General features: G+C 36.2%; 1 protein-coding gene across 3 annotated transcripts in view; it reads right to left on the bottom strand.

The window, feature by feature from the left end:
* POC1B (POC1 centriolar protein B) overlaps positions 1 to 21,574 on the bottom strand; it is a 107,117-nt gene that overhangs the window by 21,612 nt on the left and 63,931 nt on the right. For 2 of the 3 annotated variants that reach the window (XM_068561888.1, XM_068561887.1), the window contains exon 10: positions 18,193 to 18,273. The exons of the other annotated variant lie outside the window; for it this stretch is intronic. In XM_068561888.1, the coding sequence (XP_068417989.1) occupies positions 18,193 to 18,273 (81 nt within the window). The remainder of the gene's footprint in view (positions 1 to 18,192; positions 18,274 to 21,574) is intronic. 3 annotated transcript variants of the gene reach the window in all.

The following is a 21,574-nucleotide window of genomic DNA, read 5'->3' on the forward strand; positions in this document are numbered from 1 at the left end:
ATAAACCATAATGGAAAAGAAAATGAAAAAGAATGTATATATATGTATAACTGAATCACTTTGCTGTATGGCAGAAATTAACACATTGTAAATCAACTACAATAAAATAAAAATTTTTTTAATTCAGTGAAGAGATATAAGAATAATAAAGCAACCCTCTCCCCTACCTTAAGAAACAAAGTATACCCTTTTATGATCTATCTCCCTACCTTTCCCTCTTAAAGGATACCACCATCTTGAATATTGTGTCTATCATCCCAATCTATGTCCCTTTACTTTTATCACATAGGTAGACATCCCTAAACAGCAGTATTGCTTTTGTGTGTATTCGAGCTTCACGTAAAATAGTATTAGATCTCTTTAGTATTTTCTGTTAACCAACATTGTTGGATTTGTCTATGGTGTTGCAGGTAAGTCTACTTCACTTATTTCCCCTGCCAAATAGTATTCCATTGATTGGGTATTCCACAATTTATGTGTCCTTTGTACTGTTAACTAGCACTGAATCCCACAGTAAGCATTCTTATAAATGTCTCCTGTACACAGGTAGGTGAGTTCCCCTAACGTGTCATAGTTCAGTTATAGTTTTACCAGATACTGTCCCAAATGGTAGAATCAACTTACTCTTCCATGAGCAGAAGAAAATCCCCCCTTTTTCTACAAGGTCAAAAATATTTGATTGTCAGGCGTCTTAAATTTTAACAAAATTATGGGCAGGAAATGGTATCCCATGGTTTTAATTTCATTGTTTGTTTCCTTGATTACTGGTAACTTGAGCATATTTTATGTGTATATTGATCATTCTTCTGCAAATTACCTATTTAAGTCCTCTGTCCACTTTTTAGTTGGTCTACTTCTTTTTTCTAATTTATATTTAAGAGTTCCTTCTATAGAGAGAAATGCAAATCAAAACAACAATGAGGTACCACCTCACGCCAATTAGAATGGCCATCATTTAAAAGTCTACAAATAACAAATGCTGGAGAGGATGTGGAGGAAAGGAAACCCTGTTACACTGTTGCTAGGAATGTAAGTTGGTGTAACCACTGTAGAAAACGGTATGAAGTTTCCTCAGAAAACTAAAAATAGAACTACATATGATCCAGCAATCCCACTCCTGGGCATATATCCAGACAAAACTATAATTCAAAAAGACACATACATCCCTATGTTCTTAAAACAGCACTATTCACAACAGCCAAGACATGGAAGCAACCTATATGTCCTTCGACAGATGAATGGATAAATAAGATGTGGTACATATATACAATGGAATACTACTAATCCATAAAAAAGAATGCCATGTGCGGCAACATGGATGCAACCAGAGATTATCATACTAAGTAAAGTAAGTCAGAAAGAGAAATACCATATCACATATATGTGGAATCTAAAATATGACACAAATGAACCTATCTATGAAACAGAAACAGAATCAGGGATATAGAGAATAGACTGGTGGTTGCCAAGGGGGTAGGGGGGTGGGGGAGGGATGGAGTGGGAGTTTGGGATTAGCAGATGCAAACTGTTATATAGAAAATGGATAAGCAACAAGGTCCTACTGTAGAGCACAGAGAACTATATTTAATGTCCTGTGATAAACCATAATGGAAAAGAATATGAAAAAGAATGTATGTGTGTGTGTGTGTATATATATATATATATATATATATATATATATATATATATATATATATATATATATATAACTGAATCACTTTGCTATATAGCAGAAATTAACACAACATTGTAATTCAACTATACTTCAATAAAAATTTTAAAAAGTTCCTTATATATTATGGATACCAATACTTTGTTTATATGTGTAATACATCCCCTACTCTGTGGATTGTGTTCACTTTTATTTTATGGGATTTTTTACAGAAGTTTTTTGTTTTAAATGTAGTCAAATTTATTAAACTTTTTCTTTTATGATTTGTACATTTTATATTTTGCTTAAGCAATCCTTGCCTACCCAGAATACATAAATATATTCTTCTGTTTTCTTTTAGAAGTTTTGAAGTATGGGGTTTCACACTTAAGCCTTTAACCCATCTGGTATTGATTTCATTTGTGGTTAAAAGTAAGAACATAATATTTTTTTTTTTCATATAGCTAGCTGTCCCAGCAACATTTATTGAACAGTTGACTTAGTGACAAACCCATCTTCATGGGTCTACAAAATCAGGCCTTTCATAGACCAACCATCTGCACTTGTGTGGGTCTGCTTATGTGCTCTCCATTGTGGACTCTTTGTCTCTCTGTGTAACAATATCACACTTAGAGCTTAACGAGTCCCCAACCTTCAAATTTCTTCAAGATTGTCCTGTCTGTCTTGGGCCCTTTGCTCTTCCATGTATGCCATAAAATCAACTTTTTAGGTTTCATGAAAAATCTTAATAGGATGTTTATTGGAATTGCCTTGAATTTGTAGATTTATTCAGGGAGAACTAACGTCTTTATGACACTGAGCTTCCCTAACTACAAACATAATATTCCAAAACACATGGAACATTTAATAAATTTCAACTTATCCTCTCATGGAGGCCACTCTAATATTTTCTGTATCTTTTCAATTTTAGTATACGTGCTGCAAAAGCAAATACACCACCACCCTTTTAGTATCATTATAATGTACATGGAGAGCCAAGCAAACCAACAAGCCAAATGTTGTCCTCAAATAACTATCCTCATTATTTTTATGAAACACAACATTATCACAGAGTCAGGATTATTTAGAATAAATTTCTGAAAAATTATTTCCTGGGCTTGCTGACTCTCTAAGATAAATAATGCCATTCTTTGACCTTTTTTACAGGCCTATTTTCTGTTCCTCAAAACTCTTCAAGTGCCAAGTTCAGGAGAAGTGAGCTGTGTGTTAAAAGTCATGAGATAATTTTTTTTTTTTAATTGCACATACACAGTAACTCATGCTTTGCTCACTTGAATAAGACTAGCTTCTTTACTGTGTTTTAATACTATGAAGAGGCAATTTTAAGGCAGGAATTTATCCAATCATTTAACAAAGCTACATTCAGAAAACTGGCAAGCTTTTCCGAACATCTTTTAGAGGGCAAATATTATATTTATTTATGTTCTATTCACCATCTAGCATAATGTGAACATTCTAGTACGATTAATGATAACTGTGATTATAACAGTAATGTATATTCACAGCTGGGTATTGAGAACCACTCTTCTATTTATTGTTCATTATATCATTCAAAAGACAGAGAGTGAAAGCTTTCTATGTGATCTCAGTATACACAGTGCACTTTATGTAAGTTGACTTTAATTTGCATTTGCAAAATAATGAAGCCTTTCCTCATCTTCCCCAAATAGATGCAATTTGCCTGTTCTAAACCTCTAGAAAAATTCAATTTTGTTTCTTAAAGGTAATTATCAATTTTCCCTGCATTTCTGCTGTTTGTGATACTGTATAATTATCCATGCTATCATATAATATGGCGCTATATTAATGGGGCATCAAGTCACACAGACTTGGGTTTAATCTTGTCTCTTCTGTGTACTGACTGTATGACCTTGGACAAATTACTTGGCTTCTCTAAGTGTTAGTTTCCTCGCCTGTAAAATGAAGAAAATAACCCTGGGCTACGTTATAAGATTGCTGTGAGAATATAGGTAAAGAGTTTAATCTATAGTTTGTGATCAATTACCTATCATTATCAATATTATCATATTGTGTCCTCCCCCCAACTCCACTAAAATCTAAATTGCACCTTTCTAGAAGGCAGAAGCCACAGCTCACCTTCTTTCAGATAGTTGACAATACGGTGAGTGCCTCCTATGTGTAAGGCACACATAAAGTAATTAATAAAATTTGTTGAATTAAAGATATTTTTCTATCCATTATATTCAAACTAAAAAAAATTCTTCTATGTCTGGTTTCTCAAATTAGTTAATAGGCTACTTAAGGGCAGGTGGAAGTTCAAAAAATAAATGAACAAGCCATACTAAATAAAGTAGTAAATGGATAAGCATATGCTGAATATACATTTAAAATGAAAATCACTGTTCAGCAAATCCAAAACAAAATATTAAGACATTTTCAGATATAGTTAAAAAAGAAAAAAAGTTTCCATTTTCAGGCAGCTGCCTGAGAAATGTACATAATACTTTTTTAAAACACTTAGTAGACAAAGATCCAACATCTTTTTAAAAATTCTGGTCCCATCATTTAATGGGTGAAAAATGATTTCCTAATAATAATACAGGAAGCCAATCTAACATCAAGCATTTAAATCTATGAATCTCATCTGAAATATTTAACCCCTTGATAAAGATTATATAACTGGACATAGTTGAAAAATTATGGCATAAAATCTTCAGGACAAAGAGCTTATGAGTAGAAAATCAGTAACAAATACTTCATTATAAATAAAAGGCCATGATAACAATATTACTGTTTGATAGACATACTATATTTTTCTTTCCTACATTTTTGTGTATAGAAGGGTATGGGTGTTTTGCTCCTTTCTAATTTTGCTGGTGGAAGAAACTCAGAAACCAAAGGATAACAACAATCACTGATAACTAACAAGGACCTACTGTATAGCACAGAGAACTATACTCAATATATTTTTAATAACCTGTAAGGGAAAAGAATCTGAAAAAAAAAAAAAGTATATATATATATATATATATATAAAAACTGAAACTAACACAACATTATAAATCAACTATACTTCAATTAAAAAATTAATTTTAAAATGACTGTCTTTATAAGGAAAGATTTTCCTTTCTTTTTTTTTTTTTAACCAATTATCATGGGGAAAATGGTCCAGGAGAATTAATATTCAAATGCTACCATAAAGTTCAAAAATATTTTTCACAGATGTCATGAGTCAAAGAGAATATGAACTACATTCTATAACTTTATTAAAAGTGTGGTTAAGAATCATGAAAATTTATCTACACTAAACACATACCCAGAGGAGTAAGCAGGAAGTTCTTAAAAAAGGAAGCCGTGACACCACTAGTGCACGTCTGCTACTTACAGCCATTGAATGCAACCAGTTTTATCTGCTTTATATTTCAGTCGCCGTATTTACCAAATAACCAGCATTATTCAAGCCAACAGTCTTCTAATTACCACTCCTGATGAATGAGATGAGGTTACTGGTGATCATCTATCTGTCATAATCATTACCGTATTTAGTATGAAGCTGCAGTTCAGGGATCATCCTGTGGGACCTCACGGCTTGATCAATCAATTAAAGGTTCCCAGATCTATATTTCTGCCTGGATGCTCCATGCCCAAGACCTGTCTCTGTCCTGTCTTGGTAAACAGTGCCATTATCTACTCAGGAGCTTCAAATTTGGGAGCTATTCTAGAGTCTTCCCTCTCCTATGTCTAATCAGTAAACAGAACCTTTAACTCTTTCTCTTCAAGATCTCACGGCTCAGTCTCCTCTTCTTCATTTCCCCCTATGTTACTGCTCAAGATCAAGCACCCCCCCCCCACTCCGTATCTAGATTACGACTGCACTTGCCTCCTAATTTTCATGCCTCCCAGCATCACCTCCCTCTAACCCCTCCTTTATCACATCTCTAGAGTAACTGTCCTAAAACTCAAATTTGCTCTTGTCATGGTTCCCTGAATTCACCATCCCCTCTTAAGCCTTGTCACCTATACAAATGCTGAACTCTGTCCTTGTTCTCCATAATGGTAGGCAAATTCTTAAAGAAACAGCTCAAGTTTCAACCATTTCCAGGATGTTATCTCTGATTACGTTTTCTGTCCCCCACCCAAATTTTCTAGCACTCACACACATGCGCATATGTGTGTACACACATACACACACACACACAGTCCTTATTTAACCACTCCACTGATGTACTCCCATAGCAAATTAGGCATTTATCACTATTATTGGACTCTTTCATCTGTGCATTCTCATTGCTTGGTATATAATAGATGCACAGCAAATGTATTCAGTAAAAGAAGGAATAATCTATTCTAGCTGTCTCTTTGCTCACCCTGCCCCCTCCACTCACTGTTCAACTCACTTCATACTGGCTCGCACCTGTATTAGTCCATTGAAAAAGCTCTCCAAAAGGTAACCAAAAATTTCTGCTAAACTGATTATTATCAAAATCCTTCTCTTGGCTTTCAGCAATGTTGACACTCCCATCTTCTTTAAACACTCTTCTCTTGGCTGTCCTGACACCACATCCTCCTGCCCATCCCTGGGCTCCTGCCCATCCCTGGGCTCCAGCCCTCTTTTCAGTCCCTAGAGCATACCAAGGTCCCTGCAAGCCAGTCTTTGCATACACAGTTCCCTCTGCCTAGGACACTCCAGTACTCCTAATCTTCTCACACCAACTCTTACTGAAGCTTTAGATCAGCACTTCTCAAACTTTAATGAACACGTAAATCACCTGGGGATCTTATTAAAATGCAGCGTCTGATGCAGTAGCTCTGGGGTGGGACCCAAGACTCTGCATTTCTAAGAAGCTCCCAGGTGATGCTCAAACAAACCATGGACCACATTTTGAATAGCAAGGTTTTATATCTCAGCTTAAAACAACTTTTTCAGGGAAACTTTCTCTGATTTCGCCTCACCTAATACTCCTGGCTTAGTCAAATGCCCACAATTCATAATGTCACTGTACTATGTAACTTTCCATGATAGCTTTTGCTTATCATTATAACCCACATTCATCCTCCTCCCTCTCAACCCCCTACTCCTATCTAGTGCCTGGCATGTTCATTTTTGAGAAATGAATGAACAATGTCTACTGAGTCAGCCCCTAACTTAGGCTGAGTCACTTCCCTTCGTGATGCTGCACACCAAAGCTTCACTGCCCTGAGCTCAGCTCCTGCAGAAATACAGCTCATCTGTGGTTAGCACTCTGAAAGGTTTTCTATTCCTGCCAAGATTCACTCATTTGGGGTCTGCAGAGCTATGGCAGGAGAGTAATTAATTCCATATGTACTCGTTTTGCTACTCTAACAAGCTGGTTGGCCACAGTCTCCACATACAGTCTACTAGTACTCCAGATTTTCTTGTGCCAGGTATATAAGCAGCAGAGGACAAAAAGCAAATCCTAGTTAATGTGGTCAGATCCAAATCTCCCACCCTGCTGTGAGGACTGGCACCGGGAAGGGTAGAGGCAGGAGGAAAAGACAAAAACTTTCAGTACATTCTGATTTTTTTCCATTCAAAATTCATTGTTTAGCGTCTCATAAAATTCATTTTTCTCTTACATTTAGGAAAATAATTTTGACTAAAAATACTGTAGGAAAAATTATATAAGTTAATGGCTGGATACAACAGCTAGAACATTTGCATGAAATAAGTTGTGATGGGGAATATACTGGAAGAGCTTAATTGCATAAAACACGACAAGCAGAAGCAATGCCACTGCTGCCAAGAGAACTGCCTGGAAAAAGTGCCAAAGTAAAACTAAAAATAAACAAATAAAACATAATTTGAGATAAACCCCAGGAATGTCATTTCGCTTGACTAATAAATACATGAAAATAATCATAGCACATAGTAACAGAAATAACAAGATCCTAATGCTTGATTAAAATATTAATCATATAATACCTTAGGGAAAACTATTGTTCTCTAAATAAAAAGTTTCAAATACATTTCAGGGAAGAGATAATTTATTTTTAAATAGAAAAATTTTTTTCTCAATTCTGTTTCATAAACCTATCAGTAAACTCAATTTTAAAAATGGTGATATTTTAAAAAACATATTATTTGTTTAAAATTTTTCATGTCATTTAATTGTATATCAGAAAGAGGTTGTTTTCCCTGAGTTGGGAGGAAGAGGGTGTGACTCTCTGATAGATTAGTACCCAAAATGTAAAACAGCCATGGTTTTATGGCATTTATAATTCATAGAACATATATAAACGATTTCTTGAAAAAGACCAAAGTTTTTAAATAGTGTTAACAGCTTGAATTTTTTTCAGTAATTTTACTGTGTACTGAATTTTACAGAAAGTACACAGAATTTTCTAAAAGTACAAATCTGGGAGAGTGCATTTCTTAGTCAAATTCTTCAAAATTTCAACTGATTTTCCAAAGCACACAACTGTCTTCACTTTATCTTAAAATAATGCATTTCCAGTTCTGTTTAAAACAAGTAATTATTTATCAACAAGTAATTAAAATTTCATTAGATGATTAATTATTATCCCTAAAATGCATTGTTTCTGAATTTAGAATAACATTTACTCTGGTACTTTGCCTGATGCTAGATGTTATTTAAAATGAATTTAGTTTACACAATATCAACCTTAGAGAATGGACAAAATGGGACACAGATTCATTCAACTGAACATGTAGCTTCAAACAGAAGAATTTTCCAAGTGAATTACAAAATGTCTTTTAAAGTTTCACCTATGGGAACAAGGTGTACTATTACTGTAACACTGTAATTATGGATTTGGGCATGATTTCAAGCCTAGCCCATAAGATTTCCAGCCCAATAAACAGAATATTTACCAAGAAAACATAGCTCTGCTTAAAAATAAAAGTCAATGGAAAATAGGATTCACTTCATAAAATTCACACTGTAACCAAATCTGATGGAAACTGACTATCACCTATTCCACAAAGGAAATAATATCTGCACACACCAGAACGAATAGTAATAACACCACCAAAGAAACCTTACGCACACACAATTCTTGCCACAAAGAATACTCTTTCTTAAAAAAAAAAAAAAAAAGAAGAAACAAAAAAATGAAAATAAGTGACAGGGTGAGGTTGGGGACCTGGGAAGAGCAGTAAAAGAAAAGTAACTACAAAGCCCTACCAAGGAGGTAAAGCCCATGCTCACTTTTTGTCAACTGTCATAGTGATGTTCCATATAGCGATTCTTCTACTGACCCAGAATCAAATTCAGAATCATACACATGCATTTAGTTGTTGTTAAACATGGCATGGCTATATAATATTCCATCACTTGATATACTATAGTTTTATTTAACTAATACTCTCTTAAAGGATATTTCACTTGTGTCCATTTGTTGTTATAAGTAATGCTGAAATAAACATCCTTGAATACAAGTCTTTTTCTGTACTTCTATTTCTTTAGGATGGTTTAGGATCTTTAGGATGATCATTCAGGATCCAGCAGGAAAACAGAAACCACAACAGTTATTTTAGCAGAGAGAATTTAATATAGGGAACTGGTTAAAAAGGTTTGGAAGTCTGCAAAGGCTAAAAGGGATCACAGAGGTGAGAAGAAATAGTAAATGCATGAAGCAACTAACTCTCTAGGGCTGAAGGAACAAAGGAAAGAAGTTGGTTTGTTAGAAACTTAGACACTTAGAGGCCCCTCACTGAGTTGAGATGGTTTGTTCATAGGAGGGAAGAGGAATGTTCATTAAAAAGACATTCTGAAAGGAAGAGGAAATGCCTGGCATTCCTTCTCCATCTCCCCTTCAACTTAAAACAAACAACATGTAACTCTTATGTGCTTCAGTAAAATAATCCAAACAAATACATGAAAAGTAAAGGAATTTTGCCACCATAAATGCTGAAACCCACCAAAATTCTGTAGTGATCTGGAAAGCAATTTAAAAAGAACATATGATATAAAAACTGGGCTTTACAGTGGCCATCACTATCTCAAGTAAAGGAAAAAGAAAACACGTAGGAATTAGGGGAAAAAAATTATACCAGAACATTCTTCAGTTGTAAAAGTCATTCCAAGTCAGTCTCAATTTTTAAATTACAGGGGTGGGTGGATTGGCTGGTTTGAAGCAGCAGAGTGTTCTGTATGCTCGAGGATGTATGATCGTGCACACAGTATACCTTCTACTGATGCCTGACTGTTTCAGAAAGTAAAAGCAAGGAGACTGAAAGACACAGATGGAACTAGGCAAGAACCAGCACTGGGCATCAGCAGCCAGTTCACTCAGATTATGAGGATTTTAATGTCTTTGAAGTCCTAATAGAGTTTACATAACCTGACTTCATAAAGCACAAAGAACTGACTGAAAAATTCATCTCAGCAGACTTGCTGACCACTTCCACCAAACAATTAGCTGTCAGGTGGCGAAATAAAGGAGCAAAGCCAACTAGCTTCACTGTATAAGCAGCACCCAATTACTCAAAACCAGATGGGTGTAATGTACAGAACAGCTGAAAGCGAAGCTCGCTATCTTCCAGGCAACCCTGACAGACCTGCCAATGGCATTTAGCTCCATAGTAAACCATCCTCCAGGTCAGCAGGAAGCTCATTATGGGCTGACAGTCCAGGAGACAAGCACTTTGCAGAATGCTCCCCTAGTAATTTCCTGTGTGAAAAGCTCACTGCTGTTCCTGCATTCCTCAGGGTGCATTTCTTCTCATCTCTGAGGATGTTGCTCTTCCACAGGAAGAGGAAGGAACCAGTTGTTACTGGATGTGTGGGCTGAGGCTGTCGGGCATTTTCGGCACGCCTCAGTCTCAACTGTGGGAACTGGGGATGCGGCTTAGATTCCCAGGCCTGCGACAGTCTGGATGACTGCAGCAGTTTAGAAATACAGTAGCTCAGGAAGTTGGAAGGCAGAAATAATACCTGGAACGTCAACACCTCCAGTTCCCAGAAAGGTGCTAATTTTCTAAAGGAAATTAAAAAACGTATTTACTCTGTTGGGCTCCCAAATAGCACGTTTTATAAAATCCTTTTGTAGAGTTCTCTCTCTCTTTACATTTCATAAAGAAAAGTTTAAGTCCTAAATCACTTTTGTCAACAGGTTATAAAGACCAGTTTCACTACATAAATTTTTAACTAGGACTATGCTTAAAAATTTACTTAGTATAAAATTTTTGGTAAAAGGAAACACTCATTAATGTAAGCTTTCTTTCTCGGTGACCTTGAAACTTAAAGGGAATGAAGCTCAAATTAGTAAGTCGTTAAGGATAGTTAAATCAAACATTTGGCACTTATGATTATTATGATTTTTATCAAAAAGTATATTTTATTTGGAGGAAAAAAGAAACCCTCTGACCCACACTATTACTCTCGTTTTACAGTGGTACTATCTTAGTAAATCAGCTTTAAAAAAAAAGCCACGTTCCTTTAACAGACTAAAAGTTTTAGTTGCTTGTTTTTTTTTCTATAATCCCCCAAACACATTTTTTTTTAAAGGTCAGCTATCACATTCACAACTGTTGGTAGGTCTTATAACATATAGGTCATGATGTACTTCTAAAGCAAGGTTGCAACTAATTTGGAAATCGTCTCTTCCTCTCTAATGTTTTCTCTATCTCTAAAATAACTTGTATCTGAAAAAACCATAAATGTGTTTTCTATTCTAAAGGGTGAGAGATTTGTGGAAGTGTATTTTTGCTTATTTACTTCTGTTAGTTTTATCATGTATGTCTTATTTTTAAAATGCTTTGACAATTTAATTACTTTATTTCTTTCAATTTCAAAGGGTGATGTTTTAAAATTATTTCTCAGCCCTGATAGGAATTCATCTTTTACTCCTACTAAGCATCTTAACTTTTTGAGACACTGGATTATTAACTTTCTGAGACACTGGATTAAAAAAAAAAAAAATTACTGTATCTCACTTGACATATTCACTATCATTTGAAATTAAGACTAAATGTCTTTTAATAAAATGAGGATAAATTGTGGAAAGCACCTCTGTGTACAGTCCATAGGCGGATTTTACAAATGCCTATGTTCATTTTCTTTCAAACACTTAGAGTGGGAGCAGGAGAAAAATACCGAGGGCCACTGAACTGATGCCTAAATATACCATAAACATGTCTGTTTCCTAAAGCTTAGCAAGCAACAACAAAGTCACAAACGTATCTAGTTTCAGAAATCATATGCCCCGAATTTACAAATCAAATGCTACCTTATAAACTGTTGCAAAGTTTAAACACTTAAAAAAGAATTTCACCTACCTCCAAATTTAGAAACTGTTTATATGTAAATGCAGGAATGTTAGCATACAGAAAAGCAGTGTAAGCAGGAGGTTTGCGCAACATGATTTTTATTGATTTTCCTGTAAAGGTAAATGAGGTATCTGGGGACAATACATCACATAATGCCATTTTACACTTTCAAGTTACAAATTTTAGTTTTGAACATTTAGGTTTGCATACACTGTGTTCTTTCAAGTAAGTCTTTCCAAATCTTTGCTTACATAAGCAGTTAGGAACTGGAATAGCTCTGAACTGGTTACACAATGTTGTCTAGTAACCAGGACGAACTGTTGCCACAACAACCATGGAGATATCCTCTCTGTAGCTGTAAGTTTACTCTTTGTATGTCCTTTTATTTTATCAATATATCAATATTTTTCAGAGAGTATATATCATATGACAATCTCCATGAAAGTGGATAACTTTTTTCTTCCTAAAAATAGGCTGATGCGACAGCCTTTCCGAAAGGGAAACCAATAAACCTCGCTGAAAAATGCAAACCTAAAGGACACCTAGGAAGGACTATGTTTTACCACTGTGCTTCTCAAAGTCACAGAAACAGCACAGCATCTCTTGCTTTGATTCAGCTGATCACTTTCCTAATCCCAGAAAAGAAGACAGGAAAATCACAAATCTTTTTTTCTCTCAGCAACCCCTCTGGCAAAATGATGCTGAGCCAGGAGATAAGCTTGGCCAGCCTGAGATTACTCAGGGCTGCGCCTTACTACCCCTGGGGAAAGGAGACAGGGAATCCCACAGCGGACATCCAGTCCATCAGGAAATCCTCTTGGCTCCACCTTCAAAATACATCCAGAATCAGATCACTTAACACCACCTCCTCTGCTACCACCCTGGATCAAGCCACTTCTGCCTCCTGTCTGATGATTTCATTAGCTTACGAACTGGTCTCTTTGCTCTCCTCCACCATCACCCCCAGCTGATTCTCAACACAGTAGCCAGAGTGAACCTGTTAAAACACTCATCAGATTATGCCCCTTTCTCTGCAGGAAACCCTCCAGTGGCTCCTCCTCACTCCCAATCTGGCCTTCCAGCACTGCTCCCATGGCCTGGAGTACCTCCCCAGATATTCATCTAACTTGTTCACGTCATTCCTTCAGTTCCTTCCACAAATGTCACCTTTCACATGACTCTTGTGCTGGCCATACTATCTAAATGCACCCTTCTTCCTACCTAACTTCGGTGCTATTTACACCTTTGCATTGTTTCTGTCTACTATACTATATGGTCTACTTTTTTTAAATCTGTGAATTGCTTGTCTCCTCCTCTAGAATATACAGTGTAGGCTTCTCTGGGGCAGGTATTTTTTGTTACTCAAGAAGTATTGATTGAGAGCTAAAAATGTGTGTGAGTATGTATGCGCCCAGCATCCTACCACATCTGCTATCCATTGAGTTAGGCAACGCAGAGACTCCAGATTAGACGGCTGCACTTTCATTACCATGGTACGTATTGTATTTTCAATTACTTCTGAGGCATCTACTTATACCTTGCTTTCCCCACCTGGAATGTCTCTATCAAAATCCTACCCATCTTCCGTCAGGTCAAGAACTGGTCAAATGTTTTCTTCTAGAGAAGTCTTCTAGTTTCCTCTAGCCCATTCATGACCTTTTCTGAATCCTTCTGTTAACAACCTTTCATTTGACAATCATATACCCTTGGTATCTAGTATATTGAAACTGCCACTTACTTCTTACACTGTTATTTCTCTCTGGCTCGGCTGTAAGTTTCTTGAGGTGAGGCGGCCAGCTTGACATCCTGCCTTCAGTATATCATAGGATGCCTCCATGCAGTGTGGTATAAATATTTGACTGATGGAGCAAGAAAAGGCTGTAGACCTTGATTTTCTTCTGTGATACAACTGCAGATTCTCAGTTTATTGTGAATAATTAATTTAACCTGAAAACTGTCCCTAATTCTAAAGAAAGGCATAAATATTACATTCATACTCTACACAGTTGCCAGAGTGAAGGAAAGCAAGGACACTCTTTGAGTTCTCTGAGTAGAGTCCAGTGTTTTGAGTCAATCAGAGTAATACTAGCAAGATCATCAATTTCATTGTGTTCATTTGTTGGACAAATAGTAATAAAATACATCAAAACCTAGCAATATAGTTTACCTAAAAATAACAATTTTAATAATCCTAGAGTATTTTAAATAAATTCTGTTTAGTTAGTATTTAAAAAAAACAAAAACAAAAAACACCACTTCATATTAGGACACAGAAGAGAAATTACTGTCTTATTTGCCTTTGCGGGGAGAGGAGCTGAGGACGTAGCCGCACCCCATGTGCTGATGCTAAATGCCTTTTACAATTCTGATGACAAAGCCTTGGTCTATTTCTAATAGAATAAATGAAAACATTAAAAGACTCAATGGGACTCTTGAACTAAATAATCTTTAGAAGATCAGCAAATAACAAGAGACAACATAATTGGAACAAGATTCAGAAATTTGAGATCAACATTTTTAAACTATGTCTATGTGACAGCCAGTATATTCCTTTACAGAAACTTTTTTTTTTTTTTACAACAAAGCTTTAAAAATGCAGATTGGGAACAGCTTATTTTGATCCCGAAATATTGTATCAAATTTCCTGCCTGGCATTAGAGACACAAGTGCAAGCCACAAAGATACCAACTGTTACACTGTATGCCATAATTCCTTCTCTGTTGTAAGAAGGCATCAGAGCATAGATATCAATACTTAGATCTAGAAATCATCCTGAATGTAATATTAAATCAAGTCAAAACAGGAACAGAAGCCAACTATTTCTTACACCATAAAAAACCTGCTTTTATCCTACTAAGAAATTTCACAAATTAAGGTTTAAAGAGTAATCTTTTTACATCTCATCTTGATGAAAATGAATTTCTAAAGAAACTTTCTTCCAGTCTGCAAAAACCAAACAAACAAATCCCCAAAATAAACAGTAACCACAATAACAAAAACCAAAACCACCTGTAAATACTGCTTTTCTTTTTTTTGCTTCCAATACTTCTCTGTTTTTTTCATTATAATTACATGCAAAGTTCACACCACAATAGTGCTTCATGCCAGAATAGAAACAAATCTCCTTTACATTTATGTTTGATTTGTTGTGCAGAAGCAAAAGAAAAGCAGCCAATACAGAGGAGATGACAGATTAAGAATTACCACTAGATTAATGGAAAGGCAAACAATTACCGTGATTGCGCTTTAGTTTTCTAACCACTTATCTATCAATGAGCTAAAAGAAAGACACATACATTGAAAATTTAAAGGAAAGCTCTTTAAAGATACTCTTTATAAAAATCTAAATGCTTCATGAATATCTGTCTTCAGAAAATGTGTTAGTAAAATAAATAAAATCAGGAGTCCTTATGTCTTGCCAGGAGGCAAGCAGCTATCTTCCAGATTGTAAAAAAATCTATCTAAGTGGGACATCATTAGCCTAATTCCAAACCAATTTATAGCAAACAAGTTTTTGTTTTCTTGTTTGTTTTATTTTTATGTAGCATCAAGCACACAACTCAAAGTAACAGTGGAGTCTTCCTTCTAATGCTTATGTGTGGGGCTGAACCATGGGAAATCACTGATATGTATTAGATCGTTTTTGCCTACAAAATGGCAATATTATATAATTCAGTCTAATAGTATCCCTTATGTGGGTAATAACTGTACTCTTCAGTCTTATTATTCTGCTTTGTAACACAACTGCAAATGTGTCACATGTTTATTATAAAAATTGTCTTCCCTGTAGAGAACAGACTTGTGGTTGCCAAGGGGGAGGGGGGGAATGGACTGAGAGTTTGGGGTTAGCAGATGCAAACTATTACATATAGAATGGATACACAACAAGGTCCTACTATATAGCACAGGGAACTATATTCAATATCCTGAGATAAACCATAGTGGAAAAGAATATGAAAAAGAATTATATATATGTATAACTGAATTACTTTGCTGTACAGCAGACATTAACACAACATTGTAAATCAACTATACTTCAATTAAAAAAAAAAAAAAGAATTGTCTTTTTGTCCCACGTACCCTGTATTCCCGAGTTAGGGTCCTATAACGTAGACACTTGACTTTGGCACTTCTACATTACCATCCAGGGACAGACACCCTGCTATCGCTTGCTAGGTGGTACTTATGCCCACCTCCATAGCACACTACTGAGAACACCTGGATTCCTCAGGTCATGAGGTTTTGCAAATTTCGAAGGGTACTGGCAGGGAGAGTGAGTCTCAAAGCTCCGATCAAAGATTTTTGATGATCTCTGATATCTTCTAGGCCAGAAACACCCAATTTTAGTCTACCAACTACCTCACAGGAAGGCAGCACGTCTCAAAAACCACCTATCTTTTGCTCCTCTCACTAGTGGGGCAAAAACCCAACTCACCAGAATTTGTAAATTTCAACAGTGAGACTTTTGAGTAATTCATTGAACGTAAGTATTGAGCACCTACTATGAGCTAAGCGCTGCGGCAAGAATTTGATGCCTAGTTAATTTTTAATGTCATAAGTAAGTTATTAATGCAGCAATGTTTGTAGTGTTATTTTATAAACATGAACATTGTAAGAGACCAGACCACAGATCCACTTAAGGTCCTAGCTGTCACCAACAATTCTTGGACCTCTCTTTGACAATCAGCCCCTGGGTTGACCCTCCAGCTGATTTCCTGTCTCTGGAACTTCTCATGAGTGATCTAGGAGTCTTCTCTGCATGAATTAACACTGAAAAGACCCTGTAATAAGCAGACTACTTTCTGACACAGCATAGACTCAAGATAGACTAGTTCTCTGCAGAATTCCTCTACAATAAATACAATTCTTGAGATCTACTGGAGAGTTTGTAATGTTGTAATGTCAAGTGTTTTTCTTGTTTGTTTTCTTTTTTGGCCACGTATTAATAATTTACCCAAAATATTTAACTATACTGACATCATCACAGTAGTGTCGCCAAAGATCATGCCATTCCTCCCATTCGTTCTTTTTTTTTTTTTAATTAATAAATTAATTAATTTGGCTGTGTTGGGTCTTCGTTGCTGCATGAGGGCTTTCTCTAGTTGTGGTGAGCAGGGGCTGCTCTTCATTGCGGTGCGTGGGCTTCTCGTTGTGGTGGCTTCTCTTGTTGCGGAGCACAGGCTCTAGGCACGTGGGCTTCAGTAGTTGTGACACGCAGGCTCAGTAGTTGTGGCTCGCGGGCTCTAGAGTGCAGGCTCAGTAGTTGTGGTGCATGGGCTTAGTTGCTCCACAGCACATGGGATCTTCCCGGACTAGGGCTCAAACCCATGTCCCCTGCTTTGGCAGGCGGATTCTTTTTTTTTTTTTTTTTTTAGAATTTTTAAAAAAAAATTTTATTTATGGCTGTGTTGGGTCTTCGTTTCTGTGTTGGGACTTTCTCTAGTTGTGGCAAGCGGGGGCCACTCTTCATCGCGGTGCACGGGCCTCTCACTATCGTGGCCTCTCTTGTTGTTTGTGGAGCACAGGCTCCAGACGCGCAGGCTCAGTAATTGTGGCTCACGGGCCCAGTTGCTCCGTGGCATGTGGGATCTTCCCAGACCAGGGCTCGAACCCGTGTCCCCTGCATTGGCAGGCAGATTCTCAACCACTGCGCCACCAGGGAAGCCCGGCAGGCGGAGTCTTAACCACTGCACCACCAGGGAAGTCCCCCCATTCGTTCTTATTACTAGTTTTGCCCTGACTAGCAGAATTGATGGCAGAACTAATCTGCTTTGCAAAGATTAAGCAGACTCAAATTGAAATGCTAAAACTCTCAATTTTTGAAGTCTTTGGATACACTTAGTAAATAAATTATATGTATGCAATTTTTTAAAACAAAATTGCAAGTGTTAGAAATACTTAATTTCTGGATTATCCATCAAGAGAGACGAACAAAGGGAAATGATTGCTTTTCTTACACCTTCTAAGGAGACTAGACGTAAGTTTAGCCTCTGAAAGGCAATTACCAAAGAAGGAAATCTGTTCTGTGACAGCAAGTGAAATGTCACATGGGTGGCACCTTAGGAGATGAGACGGTATGGATTCTACTGAGCTCAAGGTCCTCAAATTGAAGCTTTTCTGGAAATTGGTACTGCTCCCCCTTGTGGCTATTTAGACACATTGTAAATATGACTTTCGTACAAGGTTCTTTCTATGCTAAGATGTTAGGCTATTTAGCCCATTTTTTATCTTCTCTCCCACACACTTTTTAAGGAAAATGGATTGTGCCAAACAATTAAATACCATTTAAATGCCAAAGAAAACTTACTGTGGTAGAATCAAAAGAAAGGATGTCCACAACAGGGGGAGTAGAGGTCTGCAAATCGATTACATCAAGCTTTGGATTAATCTGTATATATACATTAAAAAAAGCTAATATTAGATTTTTATACCATAGGAAAGTGGATGCCATTTCTAATAATCTAGAGGGTATTTCCTAATGTATTCTAAAATTAAAATATTCATATATTAGCATGGATACAAAAATTTTAAATAAAATATTAGCCTATCAAATCTAACAATATATAAGAAAAGATCATTGTGAGCAAGTTGAATTTATCCCAGGAATAAAAAGTTGCTTTTACATTAGGAAATCAATGGGATTCACCTATAAAGGGATTTTAAAAATAAAATAAAATGACCCACCTCAAAAGATGCAGAAAAAAATCCTAGCCAGTTCAGTAAGACAAGAAAAGGAAATAAAAGCATTAAGATGTAAGAATTAGAACAGAAGAAATAAAAATTGTCATTCATATATAATTATCTATAAAGAAATCCCAAAAGAATCTACTGCTGAATCATTAAAACTAAGAGAGTTTACTAGATCCAAAATTGATATACAAAATCAATTACCTGTCTGTACTTCAGCACACAGAAAATGTAAATTTTTAAAAATCATAATTTACAATACCATAGAAATGTTTAAATACATCAGGAAAAAAGCCCAAAAATGCATATGACCTTTACAGAAAAAAAAATAATAAAACTCATGTAAAGACATTAAAGAAGTCTTTAAAAAATAGGAAGCAATACCATGAAGAGTTCAGAAGCAAAGCCCTGTATATATGGAAAACAAGTACAAAGGAAAAATGGGGCCACAAATCAATAGAGGAAGGATCACTTGTACCTAAGAAAACGGGCTCACTAAATAGATCCCTGCCTAATACTACACACAAAGATGGACAGCAGATAAATTATAAACCTAAATGGTATGTTAAAACTATAAAGTTAGTAGAAGTAAATGTGTAAGAATATCTTTCTGGGGGGCTTCCCTGGTGGCGGAGTGGTTGGGAATCTGCCTGCCAATGCAGGGTACACGGGTTCGAGCCCTGGTCTGGGAAGATCCCACATGCCGTGGAGCAACTAGGCCCATGAGCCACAACTACTGAGCCTGCGCATCTGGAGCCTGTGCCCCTCAACAAGAGACGCCGTGATAGTGAGAGGCCCGTGCACCGTGATGAGGAGTGGCCCCCGCTTGCCGCAACTAGAGAAAGTCCTTGCACAGAAACAAAGACCCAACACAGCCAAAAATAAATAAATAAATTAATTAATTAAAAAAAAAGAATATCTTTCTGACCCAGGGTAGAGAAGAACATCTTAAAAGCTGCAAAAGTAAAACCATAAGGCAAAAAATAAATATATTAAAAAAAAATTGATCCATCTGTTTACCCCAAAATTAAGGATTTCTGTTTAACAATGGTTACCACAAAGTTAACAATCAGATAATGGAATAGGAGGAGATATTATATCTGAAACTGAAAAAGGACAAATATCTAAAATATATAAGAAAAACCTACAAATCAATGTGAAAAGAAGAGCAATCCTAAGGAAAAAATTATAGAAAACCTAACAGTTATCTAGAATATGAAGAGATTTTCAGAAACATTAGTAGTAATTAGAAAAGGGACGATTAAAGCAAAATACCGCTTAACACCTACAAGATTGCAAAAGCTAGAAAGTTCAATGATGCTGACATTGTTTAGAGCAACACTGTAACGGCAAAAACAAAAACAAACCGCAGTCTTGCAGAAACTAACACAACATCGTAAATCAACTATATGTCAATAAACAGTAAATTAATTAGAAAAACAAACCACAATCAGAAATCTCCACCTATTTATCAACAGTAGAATAAATGTATAATGGGAATTACTACTGTAGTAAATTCACTGGAATCCTATACAGCTGTGAAAATGAATGAAATACAGCTACGTGCAACAACATATGAATGTATGAATTCAGAATTCATGTACATGAATCTCAGGATTTTAATGCTGATTTATATATTTATATATATATATATAATATATAAATATATATTATATATATATATATTTAATGCTGATTTATAGTAAAATATATGCAGTATGATTCCATTTATATAAAGTTTAAAACTATCCAAAATGAAAAAATATCTAATTATTGATTCAATCATAAATAGTAAAATTTAAAAGAACAGCAAGGGGATAATTAGAGTGGTGACTACTTCTGAGGGAGATTATTTCAGAATTCAGAAAAACAAAAAGGGAAAGAAACCACATGATCACCATTTATTTACTAAATATTATGAATACAAAGAAGTAAACAAAGGGCAACAGAGATAGCAGAACTTGGTATCAAATAAATGCTACCAGCAAAAAGCATACTGGCGAACCTCAAAAGAGAAACTGTTGACTGAGCACTTAGTGAGAAAGGCTTCCCGTGGAGGAAACAGAGCTTATGATGGCTCCTTTAGAAAAGGTTTATAAAACAAAAGCAAAAAGAGAGAGACAGAGATGAGGTTACAAGCCTCCCTGAGCATAGAGGCAGACACAACTGCTGACACGATACTGCTGCACAGGGCAGTGGCGAGAGAGGGTGGCAAGGGTCAAATTGTGAGGGGTGAAGGAATTTGGGAAGGCAAAGAAAAACTGGAGGCTAAAATGTGCTTTAGAAAGATCAATCTGACAGGAACCTGTAGAGTATCAAGAATAAAGTAGGGGTAACAGTGAGGACAACACTGCAACAGTCAGGGACTGTGGTAAGAGGAGTGGAATGATTTTAACGGCACTTATCAAGTTTGATGGGTACAGCTGTAGTTTTGGAAATATTAATAAGCATTTACATCTATCCAGCCACTTGTGTCAGAAGTAGAGGTGTATACTCCCAATAATCTCCACACTGCAGTAAAGAAGGAATTAGAACCATGCAGGACTATCTGCTTGGCCCGCCAACACCTATGTTTCTTTCTGGCCATTCCACAGAGCAGAACGCACAACCTTCTTCCTATCAGCTCTGAGTCCAGAGTTGAGGCAAAGATAAGAAACCTGAGGCTGACTCGCTTTCCTTTTAATCTTGGGCGAGCTGTCCAGAAAGAGTGCTTGCAGACACATTATTCTCATTTATCTACTGCCACCTAGTGTAGATATGAAATTGTTTACCAATGAAAAATACAATCTGGTTTTGCCATCTGAAACTGGAATTGCTCAAAAAAACACTAAATCACATGGAAACGGTCAGCATTTCTCATAGAGAAATCCTTGAGCTTCTACGGGCTGGGAAACTTTTGATGTAACGATATTTTACTGTATTGTACCACAGTTGCTGCCATATACATTAAATGGAGCAGGAAATTCTTACTAAGTAAAAGTTTACAGTCTCCTCTGCAAAGA

Source organism: Eschrichtius robustus, chromosome 13 (assembly GCF_028021215.1).
Source record: "Eschrichtius robustus isolate mEscRob2 chromosome 13, mEscRob2.pri, whole genome shotgun sequence".
In the NCBI taxonomy this organism is placed as follows: domain Eukaryota; kingdom Metazoa; phylum Chordata; class Mammalia; order Artiodactyla; family Eschrichtiidae; genus Eschrichtius; species Eschrichtius robustus.